This window comes from Hemiscyllium ocellatum, chromosome 26 (genome assembly GCF_020745735.1).
Source record: "Hemiscyllium ocellatum isolate sHemOce1 chromosome 26, sHemOce1.pat.X.cur, whole genome shotgun sequence".
In the NCBI taxonomy this organism is placed as follows: domain Eukaryota; kingdom Metazoa; phylum Chordata; class Chondrichthyes; order Orectolobiformes; family Hemiscylliidae; genus Hemiscyllium; species Hemiscyllium ocellatum.
This window is the reverse complement of record NC_083426.1, coordinates 17996581-18021354: the sequence shown is the minus strand read 5'-3', so window position 1 is coordinate 18021354 and position 24774 is coordinate 17996581. Positions and strand designations below refer to the sequence as shown.

General features: G+C 42.2%; 1 protein-coding gene across 1 annotated transcript in view; it reads right to left on the bottom strand.

The window, feature by feature from the left end:
* Positions 1-19483, bottom strand: part of LOC132828104 (acidic mammalian chitinase-like) — a 130736-nt gene extending 111253 nt beyond the window's left edge. The window contains exons 1-5 of the mRNA XM_060845013.1: positions 19426-19483; positions 15427-15537; positions 3327-3356; positions 2766-2967; positions 1903-1959 (exon numbers count right to left, since the gene is read on the bottom strand). Of these exons, the coding sequence (XP_060700996.1) occupies positions 1903-1959; positions 2766-2967; positions 3327-3356; positions 15427-15451 (314 nt within the window). The 5' untranslated portion in view covers positions 15452-15537; positions 19426-19483. The remainder of the gene's footprint in view (positions 1-1902; positions 1960-2765; positions 2968-3326; positions 3357-15426; positions 15538-19425) is intronic.
* Between the last annotated feature and the right edge of the window lie 5291 nt (positions 19484-24774).

Here is a 24774-nt window from a genome sequence, read left to right as displayed (position 1 = left end):
TATTAATGAAACAAAAGTGAATATTGTTAATGCAGGGACAGGGGGTTGTCATTGTCATTACCACTTTTAGGTGCAGTTGTGGTCGCAGAAGTGGGTGGCTGTTGTCGATTGTCTTCTGATTGTTTCTTGGGGGATTGATTTTTAAAAAAAGACACCCAGATTTTGCTCTTTTGCCCTTTTTCTTGTCTTGAAGAAGCTGTTCATAGGGTGCCAGTTGATGTCTTATTGAACAAATTGCTATCCTGCTGCATTCTGCATTGTAATCGTTGTCCTCTAAGAGCTGCAACTGCCTTTCAATTTCCCTCAGGATTAAAGACAAAAGATGATTGGAAAGCTCTCATGGTGTTGCATCCTTGACTTCACCTTTTTCATAATCATGATGTGGGAAGCTGGAAAAGCACAGTAGGTCAGGCAGCATTCAAAGAGTAGGACAGTCGACATTTCGGGCAGAAGTCCTTCATCAGGAATGTGCTTTTTCATCTCCATCTTCCACTTCCCTCTCAGCTGTTATAAATCAACTGCAAAGAGGTCTTCACAGTGGGACCCAACCAGCTCTTCAATATCCTCACTTTCCACTTCTTCAGAGCAAACCTGCTTTGTGAGGGCAATTCAATGCTCTTTGATTTTTGGGAGCTGCTCTGACAGTTCACATCCTTGGAAATCTTGAAGAACATCCAAGAGAACATGCCGCCAAAGTACATGCAGGCAATCCTTACTGACATTACCCCAGGCCTCCACAATAATGTCAATATCATTCTTTACGTTAAAGCTCTTCCAAAATTGAAGAACACTTGTCCTTGTTATCCCTGTCAGTAGCAGCATTCAGCCTCTTGAATGTGCGTCCAGCATTGTTCCAGCAATACAGGTTGCTTTAAGCATTGTTTCTAATGGTGCATAAGGTGGATTTCCTCATTTTTGTTAAGTGAGTTATATCACATGGTCTCTCCTTATGCTCAAAATGCTTTATAGGATCTAGCTTCTCTTCCAGCGTTATAGCCTTTTTTTGCATTCACCACCCGCAATCTTCTCACCAAGATGCTTCTTGTTAACATTCTTGTTACTATGCCCCTCCATTTTTGCAAAAGCAAAAGAATTACTTTGTAGATTGTGTGATATGCAGGTACAAGAACAAATTAGAAAGTCAAATGTTATATATAAGAGTAATGCAGTCCTGTGGAAATTATACAGGGCTTCTACAATAATTCAAAAATATTCTTGTCTCAGAGGGACAGCAATGAACAATCATTAGTTTAATTTTTGAGATGAAGCTGTTCAATGTATACTACTGTATCTCTCACATGCTCTGACGGCAGTTGATATCAGCGCATGCGCAGAACGCCACGAAGACATTAGTGCTGATATCGGTGCATGTGCAGAATAAAGCATGCAAAACAATCACCGCTGGAATTGTGCTATTGCGAACAGAGGTGAGAATTCTTGAAAATACCGTTCCCTAATTCTTTAGCGACATTGTAGGCAAATTGCAGTGCCGAGACATGCTTTATATGAGAAGTCAGGACATGGATGAATCAGAAATCATCCACGAAGGCACCTGTTGCTGCTAGCAGCTACTACTGTTGTCGCCTGCAATCTGAATAAGTTGCACATTTGACCAGCAGCCATGTAGAGCTACAAAACGTTAATATGGCACACTTGTTACGATTGGCAGTGACTCCATGTTTCTGGTTTGGTTGGGTTCATTGGACAACTTTTCCAGTTGAGGCAGCCCAATTTTCAACGAATCTTCACTGGCAGCTTTGTAACTCTTATTTTTTTAATTAAACCCATTGTGTCAAACCAATGTACCATGTTTCCAATATAAACTTGACCACCCCACCTTTTAAGAAAACATTTTTAAAACAAATTTGTGATATCTATGTACTTTATTATTATAGTTTTTACCGTTTGGAACCAAAATTCCAACCTCCAAGAGCTATGAGAGTCTTCAATTCAAGATTCCTGTCAAAAAATAAAGTTATCATCAGGTAATATTTTAACAACTAAGCTGAACTTCTCAATATTTAAAACAAAGATTTGTTTTAGTGAGTGAAAGAAAAAGCGATACAAGTGCTCTTGGAATATAACAGTGAGCAGTGTTTAGTTATGGAGATTATCTAGGTGTCTATGGGCACACTTTTAAACAGTCTTAGTGATGTTGGTAATGTCGAGATGTGTGACAACATCAGGCAAGAAGTCCAGTCTAAATCGTCTTCGGAGGATCTCAAGGCATCTTTTATGCTATTAACAAGTGGAGCAGTAAGGTAATGTCCAGTTTCCAAAATTAAGGGAGATTATAGCGTGTTAACGTCTTGTTAATGTCCCAACTCACCTCAATAATACTGAACTTTCTATCTTATTAAAATGAGCCATTAAGCTAAACATCAAGAAATCTCAACATAGAAATCAGAGTGGGTACCTTGTGACTTCATCACTTATTCTGAATGATGTCCTTGTTGGACCCAACATATGCTCCATGGGCACCAGCCACACACACAATGTGGATCAATATTATTGATTTTGCAATGCTGCCTTGTTAACAAACAAAACTTTCTTAACCTTTTCACATTACTTCAAATTTCTGAAAGCCAGACAAAACCCTAAACTGTACTCTAACAATTCAATGCCTTGTGGATACAAGAGATAACAAAAATGAGGGGAAGGGCAAAAGATAAGAGAAAATGAAAATATTTTACGTGAGAATTAATCATTACTTAAGAAAATCTTCAGTGTACAAATGAACTGTTGAAAAATGTATTTCTACTTACTTTTTTTTTATATCATTGAATGTTTTGTAAAGAACTTCATCATTCCATTCAAAGGTTGTGATTTCATGGTTTGTATTCATCTTGGCAAATGCATAGATCAGATGGGTGCACATAAAAGGATCAATGTTATCGGGCAAAAATCGACCAATTCCAGTTCTGTATTGCGCCCAGTTTGTGAAATAACAGACTAGAACAGTATTACCTAAAAATAGAAAGTTACCTAAGCTATAATAAAACTTAGGAAATATCCCAGAGCAAAGCCACAATGTAATACTTAACTATTTAGAAAATAAAGCTTTAATGTGATTAGTATAAAGTTGAACCATGTGGCTTTATAAATCTGCATAAATTTCATCAAATATTGACTCAAAATGTACTGCTGGGCAGAAGTCAATACTTGCTACAAAAATACAACATGATTTATTTTTAAAAACATTAACTACCAGCTTTGGTGTGCAGTTTTTAATTGGTTTGATTGTTTAACAGCTTATGCATTTTAAGAATATAGAGTACTGAGATAGAGTAGTAACGTTTACATTTACCAGCAATACTGTAACTTACTCAGATCAGGCTGGAACAACAGAATGAATCCTGTTAGAAAAGGAAAATACATTTTATTTCACTTTTCACTCCAGTATAGAATGCAGCACATTTTAATAATCACAACTTATTTGTGCATCATCGTTTTCATTGCAAAAACGTCCTAAGGCATTTTAACTGAGATGTGATAAGTTCTGAGCTAAAGAATCAAATATTAGAAGAGGTGATCAAAGATGATCAAAGAAATGGATTTTATGGAGAATCTTAAAAATAAAGAAGGACAGGGGTTAAAGATCATGGTAGATGACAAAAGAAAGGGGGAATTTGTAAGAGGCCAGACTTAGATGATCAGAGCTGTCATTTATAAGTGGGGTGGGGGGAAAGCATGCAGGGTAGGCTTATGAATGTAAGGGGTTAAATGAACTATTTAAATAGAAGACCATAAGAAACAGAAGTAGGCCATTCAACCCATCCAGTCTGGTCTGCTACTCCATGAGACCATGGGTGATCCAAATCTGATTGTCAACTTTTTTCATTATCCTTGATTCCCTTACAGATTAAAGATGTGTCTCTCTCAGCCTTTTACCTATTAAATGATTATCCTTGAAATATCTGCGGTAAAAAAAAACAGATTCACTATTCATAGAGAAAAAAATCCCCCTAATCTCAGTCTTAAAAGTATGACCACTTACTCTGGTCGAGACCCTCCCATGAAGGGAAAAACTTCTCCGCATCTACCCTGTCAAAACACTTAAGATCCTGGAATATTTTGATCAAGTCACCTCTTATCACTTCTAAATTCCAACAAGTACAACCCCATCCTACTCAATTTCGCACCATAACATTGTCCTCTCTACCCAGTAAAAAACCTAGTGAACCTTCTCTGGATTGTCTCCAATGCCAATATCTCTTTCCTTAGATAAGAGAAGCAAAACTGTTCACAGTATTCAAGCTATGGTCTAAGTAGTTTCTTATACAGTTTTATCAGAACCTTCTTTTATATTCTATTTAATTTGAAATAAAAAACAACATTCCATTTGTCTTCTCCATTACCCACTGAACTTGGATGTTAGCTGTTTGTTATTCATGCACAAATTCCTCTGTGCTGTAGTTTTCTACAGTCTTTCTCCATTAATTAAGAGCATTCAGCTCTTCTGGTCTTCCTGCCAAAGTTCATAATGTCACATTTTCTCATTTGTATTCAATTTGTACTGTATTTTGCCCAATAGCTTAATCTGTCTATATCTCTTTTAGACTGTTTGTGTCATACACACCATTTGTCTTCTCACCTACTTTTGCGTCATCTGCAACATTGGCAACAGTACATTCACTTTCCTCATCCAAGATACAATATATTTTGTAAATAATTGTGGACCCAATATTGATCACTGTGGTACATCATTAATTACAGGTTGTCAGCCTGAAAATGCCTGTTTTATCGCAACTTTCTATCTTCTGTTAATTAGCTGATTCTCTATTCATGCCAATACAGTACCTCCAACATCATGAGGTCTTATCTTATTATAAGTAAGTGCATGGTACATTGTCAAATACCTTCCAAAAATCTAAACATATTACATCCACTGCTTCCTCTTCATTTATCCTGCCTGTAACTTATTCAAAGAATTCTAGTAAATTTGTCAGGCATAATTACACCTTGTTGTGGTTCTGCTCGCCGAGCTGGAAGTGTTTGCTGCAAACGTTTCGTTCCCTGGCTAGGGAACATCATCAGTGCTGTTAGAGCCTCGTGTGAAGCGCTGCTTTGATGTTTCTTCCGGTATTTATATTGGTTTGTTCTTGCCGCTTCCGGGTGTCAGTTTCAGCTGCAGTCATTTGTATGTGGGGTCCAGGTCGATGTGTCTGTTGATGGATGTTCTTATGGCATTCATCCCCAAACTCCATCAACAGACACATTGACCTGGACACCATATACAAACCACTACAGCTGAAACTGACATCCGGAAACGGCAAGAACATCCATCAACAGACACATCGACCTGGACCCCACATACAAATCACTGCAGCTGAAACTGACACCCGGAAGCGGCAAGAACAAACCAATATAAATACCGGAAGAAACATCAAAGCAGCGCTTCACACGAGGCTCCAACAGCACTGATGATGTTCCCTAGCCAGGGAACGAAACGTTTGCAGCAAAAACTTCCAGCTCGGCGAGCAGAACCACAACAACGGATACCCGAGCTACAAATCTTCAATCAGATTTTAAATAATTACACCTTCATGAAGCAAATAAAAGATCAGAACAGAATAAAACTGTATTATAATGTGTACTGTTACATGAAATGCACAGTGAAATGTTTTATAAGTTGCCCACCACAGCACCTACATCAAGGACAGAAGTCATACATAATAATTTTAAGAAAATAAAATTAAGACACAGTTCAGTTAACAGCTCCTGGGCTAGGGAAAAGCACATGTAGGAACAAACCAAATAATCTGAAGACGCAGCCAGGACAAAACCACCACCCTGGGAAAAGACTGGCAAGCTGGCTAGACCATGCTAACTCCACTTGACCATATTATAATTTTTAAGTGCTCTGTTACTACCCTGTGAAATAAACTGTAACATTTTCCCAATGAGAAATACTAAGCTAACTGCCCTACAGCCATTTACCTATTTTTTTTATTTCCTTCTGTTTTGAGTAAAGAATAGAATAGAAATATAATGACACGTACTTTTATATGAAAATTAAAGTGAAACATTTTATATGTTTCCCCACCACAGCACCTACATCAATGACAGAATCATACATAAGAATAATTTTAAAAAAGTAAAATTGAGACAAAGTTCATCACAGTTCAGTTAATGGCTCCTGGGCTTGGGGAAAGCCAATTTAGGAATAATGGAATACCTTGAAGATGCAGCTGGGTTCGAGACCTCCACGTCAAACTGCTGGATACTAGGCTGGAAGCCTCCGCCAAAGAAGACAATCATGCCGTGCCAAAACTGCCACTCCGAGATTGCCTGCTGGACCTTTGGAATATCAGGATGCTGAAGACGAAAAACCGCCATATGGGGACAAGACCTCCATGCTAGGACAAGATCACCACAACAGAACAAGAGCATAATACTTGGAGACCTCCACATTGGGAAAATGCCACACAGGGAAACCGCCACACACAGCGAGACTGCTACGCCGAATTGACGCCGCCTTTCTTCCCTTTCAGGTGTCCGGGCCGAGCTGCAGACCCAGCGTCTCGACATATCTGTCTTGGCCAACGGAGTCAGCCTGGGACCTATTTCTTGGTTGGAGACCCTGGGCTAGGTGATGCAAAGTCTGCTTGACCGCATTATGTACTTTTAAATACTCTGTTACTACACCCAGTGTAATAGATCCTAACAATCCCCCAGTAGGAGATATTAAGCTAATTGCCCTATAGCTAGTTACTTGTTTTATTTTAGTCTCCTTAATATTTTGAATAAGGTGTTATATTGACAACTTTCCAATCCTCTGGAATTTTTTGAGAAGCTAAGGATTCTTGGAAGATTACTACTTGTGCATTCACTATCTCTGTGGTTAATTCCTTTAATATCCTGGTATGTATCCCATTAGGTCCAGGGGACTGATCGGTCTTTAGCCCCAGTACTTTTCCTAATACTTTTTCTCTTGTGATAGTTGTTGCATTTATTTTCTCTCTGCCCTTTTCCCCTTGATTATTCAATAATTTTGGAAAACCTTTTATATCTTTAAATGTGATGCAAAGTAGTTATTCAACTTCTCTGCCATTTCCAAATTATTATTTTCCCAGCTTAAATTCTCTAAATTTGCTCTATTTAAAGAAACTGTTGCTGTCCATCTTAGTACTGAAATAACTCCACAGAGACTAGTATCCTGTCCCCAAGTCACCCTGTATTTACATGTGCATAGTACTTGACACTGGTTTGGCTTCCTCAGAGCCAATTCTCAGACTGAACAGAACCTCTGACACTCCAGTTTACACCTGTCAGCCATCCTCCCTGTTTGGACCAGAGTAACAGCCCCAATCAAGGAACTCGCATTCTATGAGGCCCAACTGACAGACCTCATTACAATCACAACATCTTCCTCCCTCTAAGTTTAGGATCGTAGGCCTGCTGTTTTTCATCATCTCCTGGGGTGTCTTTACACTGAGCATGTTTCCCCTGGCTCAGCCTTGGGTATGGATGGTTGTACCGGACCATACCCAGTCTCTTGCGCCCGGAGCGTCTCAGAAGAAATTTATCCTCTTCTTCAGGCAGTAAAGGCATTGAGGTTGCAACATCCACCATGTCAATTACAGACTCAGATTTCTTTAATACTCGACAGAGGTTCCGACAGGCTAACCGGTTGCTCTGAGGGGCCAGGCATGTTTTAGTCCTGCCCCATTTGATAGTTTGCAGTTTTCATGTGGTCCACACACTTGTTCAGGACTGCCTTGTTGACCCAAACTTTGCACATCACAGTACACTACCTCACGTTGATCATTCCTCTTATCTCTGCAAGGCCATTTCAATGGTTTTGGCACCAAACTTTGTCCCCTGAAGTAAACTGTCTCTCTTGTTTACAGTCTGTCCACTTTTGGCATTACTGACGCTATTTCACCTTTCCCCCAAAATACGGGTGGATCGGTTTTAACCTGGTGCAGAGTCTTTTTCCCATTAGCAAGTTTGCTGGAGTTACCCCTGGAGTTGCATGAGGGATGGTCCAATAATCAAATAGAAACAGGACAGTTTGGTATCAAGTGAAGCTGTAAGCTGGTTCATTTAGCCTGCCTTCAAAGTTTGGACTTTGCGCCAGACGATTGGATGATGGATGGTATGGAACTGTCAATATGCCATTCGACTTTAGGAAATATTCAAATTCCCCTGTTGGCAAATCATGACCAACACATCCAGAAGCCTATGTATTGCAAAAGATGCTTGTAGCTTTTCTGTTGCTGTCCCTGTGTTTGATAGATGGACTCTGTGCATGTCCAACCTCTTCCCCCACAAAGACTAAGAACATTGAGCCCACGAAAGAGCCGGCAGAGTAATTGAGTATAACAGAGTGCAAGCGAATCCAGGGTTTACCTGATAGTTCCATGAATGTAGGGGAGCTCTTCAGATGGTGAAGACGGGCGCAAGGAGGGTCATCACCAGAGGAAGAGACAGAGCGCCATAGGTGAAGAAAAGGGAATTTCCTCCCAACCAGGAAACAACGGACCCCCTGAAGTCCACCCTCCACGCAGTGAGAACTAGGGGGTACCCACTGCCCCACAGCTACAGCTACAAGTAACTAAGAGCTGTGATCCTGTGACAGTCACACTGTCAGACACAGAACTGGACGGTGCGGACCCTTGTCTCAGCTCAATGACACCAGAGTGGGTAAATGACCCCAGTTAGGAGCTGGACAGCTACCTCAGCCCTGCGAGGGTCCAACAGTTCGTGCTCACCATGGGGATGCAGACAGCTACCCCAGAGACAGGACAATGGTAACCCCATAAACTGGGGGTTAAAGAAGGTTCGTATAACAGGGGGCCCACTCAGTGGTTGTGTTCCGCTGTGGACGCTCAGCCTTGAGCTCCTGAGCTTCTTGTGAACGCCTGTCCAAGAACAGAGAACCACCACTTAATTAATACCTTTCAACAGCACTGTTTTTATTCAAGACTGTCAGTATACGAATAAACAAACAAGGCTTGGGAGAAAAGCCACCTTAGACCACGTCAGGTACTAAAGAGTGGATTCTCTCACTCTCGATAGGGAAAGTTGTTACATTTATACATAACTTCTCACGCAATACAGAGTCCCGTGTCATTAGGCTATCGAAAAGTATATTAATCAAAGTATACTTAATTGTAAGCTTACACATCAAAAAATGCTCTAAATCTAACACACAGACACCAGCAGCCATCTGGTTAAGATATTAACACTATCTTTAAAGTCAGATATTAGCCCCCATTATTCTTCTCCTGCTCTTCAAGGTAACAGTCAGATCTCAGAGATGCTCTTAAATGTAAACATTCAAACCTCATTACTGTGTTACAGCTAGACCGTGAGGCACCAGTACTCCTCTGATGGCTGCCCTTTGACCTGGTGCTATGTACTATATCATTCTCGGATCTGTGGGGAGGATTGTTTATACAGCTAGGCTGGCTTCTTACAAATTGCTATGTTAGCAATTAGTTTCGCTTAGCCTGTCGCTTAGGATGCCGGGAAATACAGCCAATATGCCGGGGCCATTTTAGTTAACATTTCTGAGCTCCATTTTCTATATGGTCACTATATCTATTTCCAACTTATCACCGCTGAAGCCTCAGCTAAATACCAAGAGACTGGATGGCTAATAGACAGAACTGTAAATATGATAACTGTAAATTCAATTAACTCCATCTGTTCTCTGTAATGTTAAGACATGCAATGTAAATATATCAACGGCATAACCAATTGTACAGGTACCAAAGATTTATTTCTATGAATAAAGTATATTTTGAAATTAAAAAAAGAATGTAGGGGAACTGCTGGCACTAGTTTTTGTCCTTGTTAGCATCATGAGCACTGCCCCACTGAAATGAGAGATTACACAGGTTAGAGTGACACTAGGCACATGGACACACAAGATGGTCGTGAGCCTCAAGGTGGCCACTTGACGCACAAGATGGCTGTGGACCACAATATGGAGTGAGATAGCAGAGCAAATACAGATGCCGTCTGGGGCCACCAGAATGCCAGCACAATGCATTCACAACTTAGTGAATTAGTTTAAGGCAGATGGGGGAGAGATTACGCATGAGCAGAATACACTGGCCGCCGAGGTGTCTGGGTCCAGTCAACACCTTTGATAAAAATGCTAACAGTTTGATACGGACTCAATACAGTGATGATAGGCTGGGCTGCAGTAATCGTCCTTCTCAGGAAGAGCGATTAGCGCCCATTACTAGAGCAATGGACTTCTGTGCAGATATTGAAACTGACAATGATTGCACTGAAATTAACAAAGGCTGAGCTGGAACTGACAATGACTGCACCAAAACTATTAATGACTCCGCAATGTTGACCATAAACAAACCATGTTACAAAGACAATAAGCTTATCAGTGACCTATTATGACAAAATGTATAAAAGTATCTTGACATGTGCTCCGGGCTGAGAGAAGAATTGCAACTGACCATGTGCTGTTGGTGTCTTTCTCTCCCCGGAGCTCCAGTATTTCCTTGCACAATAAACTCTGTCGTTGAACCCCGACTCTGAATCCGAGCTTGGTGATTTTCCTCACAACACCGCCAACGTAGCTAAGTCTGCAACCAACTTTGGCCACCAGACATAACTTCTTGCCAACATCTTCATTTTGGGCACCCCTGGACAACACTGGTGGAGTTCAGTTAGCATCAGGCAGTGATTTTGTTTGGGACAATCACTCTTGCTCCTCAAATCAAAATGTTTTGTTTCATCACGTCAAGAAAAGTTTAAATTCTGATTGTGATCTCACTTTTGGTCCCCGCCTCAACACCAGCTTTTTTAGTTTTCCCAGGACTGGATCTTTTCACGTCCACAGTCTGGTGTCGTCAGCGGTGACAGGAAGGGCGCCCAGAAAGTTTAAAACAAGAACAAATTCTTCCAGTGGCAGTACCATTGTGGTGCACCTGTCGGCAGGAGGTGGCTCAAGGCATCCACATTTGGCACTTGGCCTCCTGGACGGTATCTCCACTTGTAATTGTATGCATTTACAACAAAAGGTCCATTGCTGAATTTGATCTGAAGCTGTGGGTAACATAGCCTTATCCTCTTTGAGTAACCCAAACAGGGATTTGAGGTGTGTTATTACTACAAATTTACATCACTCTACTGCAAGCTCATGGATAACCTCATGATGCTTCAGTTCTTCAGTTTCCATCCTCAGCAGGTGAAAGAAGCCACCCCCTACGGACAAGCCCTGCATATACACAGGAACTGCTCAGGCAAGGAGGCATGCAACGGACACCTCCGGATACTGAAATACCCCTTCATAAGAACAGGATATGATGCTTAACCCATCGATCGCCTGTTCCAATGTGCCACATTGAAAAACCGCAATGACCTCCTCAGACAACAGACACGGGATACACCAGAGTACCTTCATCATCCAGTACTTCCTCAGAGCAACTTCATCACGTTCTCCACAGCCCTCAATATGTCAATGATTACTACAAACGTCTTGCCACCTCCACACCTGTCCCTACACCTCTACCTCCTGCCTTCAAATAGCCATCTAGCCTCAAACAGATCATCGATCACAGCAAATTATAAGCCTTCAGGAGAACAGCGACCATGGCACCACACAACTCTGCCATGGCAACCTCTGCAAGACATGTCAGATCATCAACATGGATACTATATCACATGTTGGAACACCACGTTACATGGCAGGTACTCATGATTCGGTCAATGTTGTCTACCTCATATGTTGCAGGAAAGGATGCCCTGAGATATGGTATATTGGTGAAAGCATGCAATCACTACGACAACAGATGAACGGTCATTGCGTACCAATCATTAGGCAGGAGAACACTTCAGTGGTCAAGGACATTCAACCTCTAATCTTCAGGTAAGCATCCTCCAAGATGGCCTTCAAGACAAGCAATAACACAGAACTGTTGAGCAGAAACAGATAGCCAAGTTCTGTAACCATGGGGACTGCCTCAACCATGATCTTGGATTCATGTCGTGCTACATGTAACTCTGCCATACTGTTCTGTTTGTAAAATCTTCCTCACTATTTTGTTTTGACATCATCACCTTGATAGTTTGTTCTGATCTCTCTACCTTAATTTATACAGTTTTGGATTACTTGTTACTTGGGTTAGACCCTTGTCATGTGACTCTTATACCAGCCATCTGGTTTGTCTCTAGCATTATCTTACTTTTGAATTTTTAAAATTCTCTCTGTCTTAATTAACTGGATCATAGGTCATCCATCACTTGTTATTCAGCTGTTGACACTTTACTCACATTTTTTGACACTTAGATGGAGGGGAGAGTGGTAATCATCCCAACACCCACAAATGAAGATGCATTAGAACATTATTTCAACGAGCTATCACACACTGCAGCACAGAGGAACTACACAGAGCAGAGGAAAATCACCTCTACAGTGTATTCAAAAAGAAATGGTCCCCAATGAACAAAGTTCGCTGATTTCTCAGTAATAAACTCCAACAAGCAAACAAAACATGCCCAGAAACCCTAGCCACTTTTGCCTACATCAAAGACATCTCAGAAATGACTGCCAGACTACTCACTCCTATTGGCATCATTGTAGCTCGCAAGCCCACCAACACATTAAATCAGCATCTGATAAACTTGAAAGACCCTATACAGACAACAAACGAAACTAACGTCTTGTTTTACAAAATACCTTGCAAGAACTGTAACAAACACTACATTGGATAAACAGGCAGAAAAATAGCCACCAGGATACATGAACATTAACTAGACATTAGATTAGATTAGATTACTTACAGTGTGGAAACAGGCCCTTCGGCCCAACCAGTCCACACCGACCCGCCGAAGCGCAACCCACCCATACCCCTACCCCTACATATACCCCTTACCTAACACTATGGGCAATTTAGCACGGCCAATTCACCTGACCCGCACATCTTTGGACTGTGGGAGGAAACCGGAGCACCCGGAGGAAACCCACGCAGACACGGGGAGAACGTGCAAACTCCACACAGTCAGTCGCCTGAGGTGGGAATTGAACCCAGGTCCCTGGCGCTGTGAGGCAGCAGTGCTAACCACTGTGCCACTGTGCCACTGTGACCCACTCTCACTAGTATCCTTACATACAGATGAGGAAGGACACCACTGACTGGAACAACACATCTATCCTGGGACAAGCCAAACAGAAACCTGCATGAGAATTCCTAGAAGCATGGCATTCCAACCGGAACTCTATCAACAAACACATTGACTTGGATACCATTTACCACCCCTGGAGAAAAAGAACAGGAAATGATGTCGCCACGGGAAATGGCATCACCAACCCAAGGAAACCTAAATACATAAATATAAAGTGGGCCATGCCACCAGCTCTCCATCTAGAGGCGCACTGATGTTACTTACTGTGGTGATGAAACGTCTGAAAATAAACCTTCCAGCTCAGCGAGCAAACTTACATTCAAGGTTAGATCTCATGAAATGCAGAGAGAAGTAGCCATTTGGATACAGAACTGACTCAAAGGTAGAAGTCAGAGGGTGGTAGAGGAAGGTTGCTTTTCAGAATGGAGGCCTATGACCAGTGGTGTACCACAAGGATATGTGCTGGATCCACTGCTTTTCATCATTTATATAAATGATTTGGATGCAAACATACAAGTTTTGTTAGTAAGTTTGCAGATGACATCAACATTGAAGATGTAGTGGACAGTGAAGAAGATTACCTCAGATTATAATGGGATCTTGGTCAGATGGGCCAATAGGCTGAGGAGTAGCAGATGGATTTTAATTTAGATATATGCGAGGTGGTACAGTTTGGAAAAGAAAATAAAGCAGAACTTATACACTTAATGGTAAGGTCCGAGGGAGCATTGCTGAACAAAGAGACCTTAGAGTGCAGGTTCATAGTTCCTTCTAAGTAGAGTCGCAGGTGCCCTTCAGGCGCTCTGCCTGTATTCCTGATGAAGGGCTTTTGCCCGAAACATTGACTTTACTGCTCCTTGGATGCTGCCTGAACTGCTGTGCTTTTCCAGCACTACTCTAATCTACACTCTGGTTTCCAGCATCTGCAGTCATTGTTTTTACCTAGAATAGTGAAGGAGGCATTTGGTACGCTTTCCTTTCGTGGTCAGAGATTGAGTATAGGTGTTGGAAGTCATGTTGCAGCTGTACAGGACATTGCTTAGTCCAGTTTTGGAAACTGATGTGCAATTCTGGTCTCCAGGATGTTGTGAAACTTGAAAGGATTCAGAAAAGATTTAGAAGTGTGTTTCCAGGGTTGGAGGATTTGAGATACAGGGAGAGGCTTGAATAAGTAGGGGCTGTTTTCCCTGGAGCATCAGAGGCTGAGGGTTGACCTTATGAGGTTTATAAAATTATGAGGGGCATGGATAGGATGAACAGAAAAGTTATTTTCTCTGGTATGGGGGAGACCAGAACTAGAAGGCATAGGTTCAGAGAGCGAGGGGAAAGATGTAAAAGGGACTTAAGGGGCAACTTTTTCACGCAGAGGATGAATGCGTGTATGGAATGAACTGCCAGAGGAAGTGATGGAGGCTGTACAATTACAGCATTTAAAAGGCGTCAAGAAGGCTGTATATCTGGGAAAGATTTAGAGGGAAATGGGCCAAATGCTAGCAAATGGGACTAGATTAGGTTAGGATAACTGGGTGGCATAGACAAATTAGACCAAAGGGTATGTTTCTGTGCTGTATAACTCTGATTGTAGCTTCATGATCACTGTCACTGATGAATACTGTAGCTTCAATTCCAGATTTATCACTTAAGTGTGAGCTTTGAATTCATGCCCCAGGGCATTAAGCTGAGCCTCCAGGTTATTTGTCCAGTGACATTACCAAAATGCCACCATCTCCACAAGTGCAAACTCACCTATTTGTTAAAGAAAGTCTTCAGGCCCAGAGTTCCCTTGAACATGAGGTTTTTGGATCTGTTGATTTTATTGGGAATAAGATTCAAACTTACATAAACAATAAAACTGAATATTTGTTTTCAAGTCAAAGCAGAATTTCTTAACTCTGCACACTGTTCACAGTAAAGATACAGTAAACTATTTTATAGTCTTTGTTTTAAATCATCAATTATGAGTGTGCTCATTTATCTTAAACAGAGCTGATTTGAACAATGAGTCTTTTCTTCTAAAAGTAGTAAATGAGACAAATATGGAAGATCAAAAATGATTTTTTTAAAAAAAAACAGGGTTTCGAAGCACACGCACTTAGCAATAATATGCTTTTTTAAGAGATTGAGTTTTGTTGGTGGTTGGCCCTGATCACTCTTCAATGAGGCTATTTCGTCTGCTTATTTTGCTTGCTTTGTATATTATTGCCACCTCATGGTGAGACAATGGCACATTCACCATGCAACATTGATTCCCAACAATCATCCAATTACATGTGTAAGTGTACATTGTTCAGAACTTCTGGTTCTATTCTTGAAAGTCATACTCACCAATCAGTTTAAATATTCCTCTCATGTTTTGATTCAATGAATTAGTATCTTTCCACTTTGATGCTGTTGGCAATACTGCAGTGTAGCCAGAAGCATGAAGTATCTTAAATCCTACAACATACAGAAATATTAGTTGAATGCAAGCATTTCGCATGGATGGAAAAGTCGACCAGACACTATTCTCTTGTACTCTATAACTTTAATAAACTGCCTCACTCTTTAAAACATTCTTGAAAAAAACCTTAAAACCCACTGGGTTTACGGCAGAACTACCAGGGCTACTGCTCAAATAAGAAATCCTTGGATAGAAAATGCTTCACCAGCTGAGTAAGTGAAACTCCTTAAAAATATTGGTTAAATAAAGAAACTGGATGGAAGACAGGGAGACTTTCATTTGTTTTCAAAAACTCAGACGTAATAACATTTTCTTTTAGCCAGATGTAGAGGGCATAGGTTTAGGGTGAGAGGGGAAAGCTATAAGAGACCTAAGGGCAATTTTTTCACGCAGAGGATGGTACTTGTATGGAATGAGCTGCCAGAGGATGTGGTGGAGGCTGGAATAATTGCGACATTTAAGAGGCATTTGGATGGATATATGAATAGGAAGGGTTTGGAGGGATATGGGCCAGGTGCTGGCAGGTGGGACTAGATTGGGTTGGGATATCTGGTCGGCATGGACGGGTTGGACAGAAGGGTCTGTTTCCATGCTGCACATCTCTATGACTCTAAGTTGCATGTGGAATGATTTGGAGATGACAGTGTTGGGACTGGTTTGCACTTCACAAAAAGATGGGTAAGATCAGAAGAGAGAAAGACTAACATCATTTCAATGATTCCTGTCCATAGGACTCACTCACGTATCCTGTTAGTTTATCAGGACCTGCTTACTTCTCCAGGTATTTCAGTTGCTTGCAGGAGACACATATGATTGGTTCACACCAACTGAATGATTTATTGGTTGAGAACCACAGATTACCCCAACTGATCAGGCAAAATAAATTGGTCTTCTTCAGACTTGAGGATTTTTTATGCAGAAAAAAGAACAGTTTCTTCCTTTTCGGAGTCCAATAGCTTCTAACCAAACATTCAGACCCAGAAGCTGGGAGCTAATCACGTGGTTGTTGTTAGACAGTAAGCCTTTGCACCAATAACTAGTCACCATTCCACATACTGATCAGCTACTTTTTGCCAGCCAAACGTACCTTAGTGCACAATCACTAGCACTAATTCATCCGTAGAAATCTCCCCCACTGCTTGTACAAACAGCACTTGCAATGAGTGTCGGGTAACTTGCTTTTAATAGTACAGTAATTCTTTCCACAATCGTTGATTTTTTTTAACCTTAAAAGAAATGTCCTTTGTCCATTTCAGTCCACAATCAGTTTTAAAACTTGAAAAGATACTGTCGTTACAGTGGTAAACACTATTTTTGTAGGTGTATTGATGCAAGTATGTTGTAATTCATCCAGAGAATCACAGCATCATTGTAATTCATGCTTTGACAAATCTCTCATTCATTTTTTCAAGACATTTGTGCACGCATAGTAGACCAAGCAAGGAAGAGTGATTTTGCAAGCATAGTAGCTTTCAATTAACAATCACACTTTCACTACAGGCAGCCTGGCGTGGCAAAAAATATCTTTAAATGATTAAGTGCAGTATATTATGTTAAAGGAAATATCTGTTAATTGAACAATACAAAATATAATTAGAGTACTATCAGACTCCAATCAGTGGAGCTTAGAAGAATGTGGAGTGTGGCAGGGTGTAAAATCCTCACAGAAACCTACATAATTAAACAGGACTAGAAAAGGTGAATGATAAGGATGCTCCGCGGGAGTGCGGAACTAGGGGTAAGAATCTAAGGATATAGAGTAGGCCATTTAGGACTAAGCTGAGGAGAAATGTCTTCAACCAGAGAGTGGTAAGCCTTTGAAATTCTCTGCCACAAAAAGTGGTTGAGGCCAAAACATTAAATGTTTTCAAGAAGCAGTCAAATATAGTTCTAAGGCTAAGGATCAAGGGGTTTGGAAAGCAAACTGGAGCAGGGTACAGAGTTGGATAATCAGCTGTGATTACGTTAAATCACATTCAACCAGACTTGAGAGCCCAGATGTCTGTCTTCTATTTTCTATGCTATATAATGTATAGGGTCTGATTATAATGTGCTAGCAGTACAGTATGTTTAATAGAGTACCCTGTGCAATAATTGATGAGTTGAGAAGCATTTTAGAAAATTAGGAAATCAGTAGATATTGAGTACTTTTTAGAAATTCCAGATTTATTTGTTACTTGCAGACAAATTCCCCAATAGCAGTTAGTAAGTTTGCAGATGACCCCAAAATTGGAGGTGTATGGACAGCGAAGAGGGTTACCTCAAGTCCATCTTGACCAGATGGACCAATGTGCTGAGAAGTGGCAGATGGAGTTTAATTCAGATAAATGCGAGGTGCTGCATTTGGGAAAGCAAATCTTAGCAGGACTTATACACTTAATGGTAAGGTCCTAGGGAGTGTTGTTGAAGTGCAGGTTCATAGCTCCTTGAAAGTGGAGTCGCAGTTAGATAGGATAGTGAAGAAGGCGCTTGGTATGCTTTTTTATTGGTCAGAGTATCGAGTACAGGAGTTGGGAGGTCATGTTGGGGCATTGTACAGGACATTGGTTCGGCCACTGTTGGAATATTGCATGCAATTCTGGTCTGGTCTCCTTCCTAACGGAAAGATGTTGTGAAACTTGAAAGGCTTCGGAAAAGATTTACAAGGATGTTACCAGGGTTGGTGGATTTGAGCTATAGGGAGAGGCTGAGCAGGCTGGGGATGTTTGTCCTGGAACGTCGGAGGCTGAGAGGTGACCTTATAGAGGTTTACAAAATTGAGGGACATGGATAGGATAAATAGACAAAATCTTTTCCCTGGCGTCAGGAACTAGAGGGCATAGGTTTAGGGTGAGAGGGGGAAAATATAAAAGAGACCTAAGGAGCTGCATTTCCACATGGAGGGTGGTACGTGTATGAAATGAGCTGCCAGAGGAAGTGGTGGAGGCTGGTACAATTGCAACATTTAATAGGCATCTAGATGGGTATATGAATAGGAAAGGTTTGGAGGGATATGTGCCAGGTTCTAGCAGGTGGAACTATATTGGGTTGGGATATCTGGTCGGCATGGACAGTATGGACAGAAGGGTCTGTTTCCAAGCTGTACATCTCTATGACTCTAAGTCGCATGTTGAATGATTTGGTGTTGGGACTGGTTTGCACTTCCTGAGGAGGAGAAAGAGACAAATTCAACAGTACTTTTCAAAAGGCAAATAGGTAGGCACCCGACCCCAAAAAGTGCAAACGACGGGAGAGGTAAGGATGGGGAAGTGGAACTAGCAGACTTATTGAGAACTAACACGGACTAAAAGGCTTCTGCGCTTCAAACCGATGGGAGACACAGGCAAAGCACATGTAATATCTTCCCGCTTGTAAAAGGAAGGGTGAGAGTTGAAGAGATTTGCAAAATAACACGACGGTGAATGCTTTGCCTGCGAGTGTGGTGGATGCAGCTTCAATCGAGGCATGCAAAAGGGCACTTCAAGAAGAATAATGAGCAAGGTTATGGGAAAACGGGCGAGAGACTGGCAGTCAGCCTTTGGTGCTCGTTTAGAGAGCCAGCACAGAAACGCTGGGCTGAATGGCCTCGTTCAGCATCGTGACAACTCTGCGGTCTAACCGCTTCGTGGTCTTCTCAATTGCTGTGATCCGGACGGATTTGCTTCAAAGGATGAAAACAACGTTAACTTTAAAAATAACTACAGCGGAGTGGGAGCATCCATTCCGTCCGTCTTTGAAAGGGCTGGCATGAGTTCGATGGCCCGAAAGATCTCCTCCTTTACAGTCCAATTCTCTGACTCGATCGCCCATCTGGTTGTCCTCCGCCTGTGTGGCACTCTCTGACAATTTTCGCTTTCTAAAGTAAGGGGTGGTATCGGATTTTTTGGACGGTTTTCCGTACTCACAATAACCGGCGGCTCCCAGCTGCGCTCATTTCCCGCCTTTCACCTCAAACAGTGGACAACCCAACCACCGCGCACGCGCAGTTCAATCCTGTAGTGGTTTTGGTGGGGGGGGGGGGGGGGGGGGACAGGGGGCGCGCGCGGCAGCTCTGGGTGGAGCAGAGGATGGCGGGGCCGGGGCTAATGACAATCCGGGCAAGGCAGGGTGGGTGGGGCTAACGGCAGGGTGGGTGGGGCTAAGGGCAGGGTGGGTGGGGCTAAGGAGGTAGGGCTAAGCTGATGTCGCTGTGACTCAGGGTTCTGTGGGTGGAGATAAGGACAGTGTAGGCGGGGCTAACTATTATATAGGTGGGACCAAGTATTGTGTAGGTGTGACTAAGGGTTATGTGGGTGGAGCTAAGGACCGTGTAGGTGGGGCTAAGTATTATGTAGGTGGGACTAAATGTTGTGTAGGTGTGGCTAAGGGTAATGTGAATGAGGCTAAAGGCTGTGTAGGTGGGGCTAACTGTTGTATGGGTGGGACAAAGCATTATGTAGATAGGGCTAATGGTTATGTGGGTGCGACTAAGCAGTGTGTGTTGTGGGATTTAGGATTGTGTGGGTGGGGCTAAGGGCAGTGTGGGTGGGACTAAAAGCTGTGTGGGTGGGACTAAGGGCTATGTGGATGGGGATAAGGGCAGTGGACAGACTTGGGGCAGAGCAAGAGGTAGGGTAAGTGTCTATAAAGTCCACTGCTTTGTCCCACCTGGATGATGTCAGACTTTTTGAATGTTATTGGACCCATCACCATCCAAGCCAAATGGGGAGTGTTTCATTACACTCTGACTTGTATCTTGTAGATGGTTGACCAGGTTTGGGGAATCAGGAGGTAGACAAAATTCCTAACTTCTGACCTGCTCTTGCAGGCACTGAATTTATATGGCAAGTCCAGTTCAACTTCGGATCAATGGTTATTGCCAGGATAGTGATGGTAGTTTATTCAGTGATGATAACATCATTGAATGTCAAGGGACATGGTTAGATTGTCTCGTATTGGAATGATGTTTGCCTCACATTTGTGTTGTGCGAATGTTAATTGCCACTTTTTAGACCAAGCCTGGATATTGACCAATTCTTCTTGCATTTGGACAAGGACTACTTCAATATCTGAGGACTCACAAATAGTGCTGAATATTGTGCTATCATTGGCAAATATCTCCATGTCTGACCTTATTATGGAGGGAAGATATTGATCAAGTAACTGAAGAAACTGGTGGGAAAGGATGTACAAGGAGTGCTACTTCGTTGAGCAATTCAGGGAGTTGCACTCAAGTATTTGAAGATTCCCTTTGCTCTCTCATCACCTATCTTTAGCTATATGGCTTTCCATCTACTTTTCATACTGTAAAATGATGCAGGTTTCCGTGACAATGAGCAGTGCTGCCACAGGTTCTGGGCAAAAATGTGTCAGTATCATTTGTACAAATTGGAGTCTCAAGCCAACTGAAAAGAGTGATGGGAAATACTCCAGTATTCAACTCAAACAATGAGCTATTTCCCAGAAATTCTGATACCTTCTGATTGGTGCAGAGTTTGAATTGTTTATAGAAAATAGCCTATTCAACTACTTTCAAATGTCTACCAAATTTGGAGCAATGGAGACCCATAAATCCAGGAAATATCAACGTAATGGACTTGCTGACGCTTTTCCTCAGAAGACTGAACCATGGGAGGAAACTCACGAGGAGGGAATCCACCACTGCTTAGTTGGAAGAGGCTGTGGTTGATGCCATGCCAATGCCATAAGTCAAAGGCAACACTGTGGCCCCATTTTCCTTTGACATTCATCTGAGTTCACGGAGTGTCACTAATATAGATCACAATCAGATCCAGAGAGATAGAGTCAAGTTTGATTTTACCTTCGGCATCTGTCTGGAAAGAGGACTTCAGATAGCTTCATCTCAATGACATGGATACCAGTAGACAACATTATAACTGGAAGGCCCAAAATCTACCACTTGGCACCAGCTGACAGGGGATTCCAATTGGTCATGGGAACTGTTGAGCCGCTCAAAAAGGTTCAGGGAGGAGGATGAAATCTTCTCAGTTAGTTTGTGACAAAGCGATAGAGGATGAAGAAACTCATCCTTCCCGCCAGCTTCAAGTGTCACGTTTTGATAAACAATTCAAATCAAGCAGTACATGAAGTGATGGAAAAGATGACTGCCCTGATCAGAGAATGGTGTAACTGGCCAGGAAGCTGCTGATGTTGATGACCACTATTGGAATTGTACTTTGGTCAAAGCAAGGAACTTGCTTTGATCATTCCAGCATATCATCCATGGTTGTAAAGAAACCTTTGGAGATCTTTGGGATGGCGAGTTTGGAGAAGACTTGTTGCTCACGTTGAGGTTCTGAATGTAACTTTGCTGGCTGAGCTGTAAGGTTCATTTTCAGACATTTCATCACCATACGAGGTAACATCACCAGTGAGCCTCCAGTGAAGCACTGTGTTGTGTCCCACTTACTATTTATGTGCTTAGGTGTCCTTGGATTGGTGATGTCATTTCCTGTTTTTTTTCTCATGGGGTGGTAGATAGGATCCAAATCAATGTGTTTGTAGATAGTGTACCAGGCATTCTTGTGCGTGTCTCTGTTTAGCTTGTTCTAGGATGGATGTGTTGTCCCAGTCAAAGTGATGTCCTTTCTCACCTGTATGTGAGGATACTAGTGAGAGTGGGTCATGTCTTTTTGTGGCTAGTTGATGTTCATGTATCCTGGTGGCTAGTTTTCTGCCTGTTTGTCCAGTGTAGTGTTTGTTACAGTTTTTGCAAGGTATTTTGTAAATGACGTTTGTTTTGCTTGTTGTCTGTACAGGGTCTTTTAAGTTAATTAGTTGCTGGTGGGTTTGTGGACTACCATGATGCCAAGAGGTCTGAGAAATCCGGCAGTCATTTCCGAGATGTCTTTGATGTAGGAGAGAGTGGCTAGGGTTTCTGGGCATGTTTTGCCTGCTTATTTGGGCTTGTAGCTGAGAAATCGAGGAACTGTATTCATTGGGTACCCGTTCTTTTTGAATATGCTGTATAGGTGGTTTTCATCTGCTCTTCATGCCCAGAAACCCTAGCCACTCTCCCCTACATCAAAGACATCTCGGAAATGACTGCCAGACTACTTGGACCTCTTGGCATCATAGTCGCCCACCAACACATTAAAACAGAGAAGAAGAACAGGAAATGACATTACCAATCCAAAAAAACCTAAATACATAAATAGAAAGCTAGACATAACCAGTGCTTCACCGGAGGCTCACTCATGACGTTACCTAGTATAGTGATGAAACATCTAAAAATGAACCTTCCAGTTCAGTGAGCAAACTTACATCCAGACCCTTGGAAGTATGGATGTCTTTACCAAGTTCACGCATGCCATTTCCACCCATATCCAACAGACCTTAACTATAACCAGAATGTTGGTGTGTGATTGGTTTGTCAGTGTCGTCCACAGTGATCAGGAGTGGAGCTTTTGAGTGTAAGCTCCTAAAAGAGCTTTGCAAGATCTATGGTATTACCAAGAACTACTTATCATCAGCAGGATAATGAACAGTACTCAGCATGACTGTTTGTGTACCTTTCCTCCTGAGATAAACAAAGAGGCTTGACCAACTTCTGAAGCTGGCTTATGATTTTAATAGCTGCCAATATTCATCCACAGGCAATTTTCTAGACTGTCTCTTTGGATAAGTATCAGTCTTTCACATGGATCAACTTCTAAGCCTCACCACATCTTCCAATGCTGGAGTGGGCGGCACAGTGGTTAGCACTGCTGCCTCACAGCGCCTGAGACCCGGGTTCAATCCCCGACTCAGGCGACTGACTGTGTGGAGTTTGCACGTTCTCCCCGTGTCTGCGTGGGTTTCCTCCGGGTGCTCCGGTTTCCTCCCACAGTCACAAAGATGTGCGGGTCAGGTGAATTGGCCAAGCTAAATTGCCTATAGTGTTAGGTAAGGGGTAAATGTAGGGGTATGGGTGGGTTGCGCTTCGGCGGGTCGGTGTGGACTTGTTGGGCCGAAGGGCCTGTTTCCACACTGTAAGTCTAATCTAATCAATGACTGGATAGTTGAGTATAACGTGACACTAAGATTGCACTGATGGACCAGTGCTGAGAAGAAAAATATTGACCATTGATCTTCCAATCGGTGCAAAAATATTCCTTCAAAATCAAAATGCCAAGAACAGAATAGGAAACAGGTACTATCATGATTAGAGGATTGGCTGACTAGTAAAAGGCAGAGAGTGGAGATAAAGGTTTTTCTTTGCTGATGGCAGCCAGTGACTATTGAAGTTCCACAGGAGTCAGTGTTGCATCTGCAACTATTCAAGTTAATATATATTAATGATCTAGACAAAGGAACTCAGGGCATTGTTGCTAAATTTGCAGTTGACACCAAGATAGGTGGAGGACAGGTAGTGTTGAGAAAATGGGGAGGCTAGAGAAGGCCTTGGTCAGGCTAGGAGAGAGGGCAAAGAAGTGGCAGATGGAAAACAATGTGGTAAAGTGTGAAGTTATTCACTTTGGTAGAAAGAATAGAGATTGTTTTCTAATGGAGAAAGGCTTCAGAATCTGAGACGCATGTAGGATCAGTTAGCAGTTAGAAAGGCAAATGCAATTTTTCATTCATTTCAAGAGATTAGAATATGGAGTCATAGAGATGTACAGCACAGAATCAGACCCTTTGGTCCAACTCGTCCATGTCAACCAGATATCCTAAATTCACCTAGTCCCATTTGCCATCATTTGGCCCATATTCCTCTAAACCACTCCATTTCCTATACCCATCCAAATGCTTTTAAATGTTGTATTAGTACCAGCCTTCACCACCTCCTCTGGCAGATCATTCCACACATGCACCATCCTCTGCTTGTAAAATTGCCTCTTGGGTCCCTTTTAAATTTTTCTTCTCTGACCTTAAACCAAAGCCCTTTAGTTTTGGATTCCCCTATCCTGGGGAAAAGACCTTGAATATTCACCCTATCCATACCCCTCATGATTTTACAAACCTCTGTAATGTTACCCCTCAGTCTCATTTAGATTAGATTAACTACAGTGTGGAAACAGGCTCTTCGGCCCAAGTCCACACCGACCCTGCGAAAAGCAACCACCCAGCCCCATTTACCCCTGACTAATATACCTAACACTATGGGCAATTTAGCATGGCCAATTCACCTAACCTGTACATCTTTGGATTGTGGGAGGAAACCGGAGCACCCGGAGGAAAGCCACACAGACACGGTGAGAATGTGCAAATTCCACACAGACAGTAACCCAAGCTGGCAATCGAACCCAGGTCCCTGGCGCTGTGAGGCAGCAGTG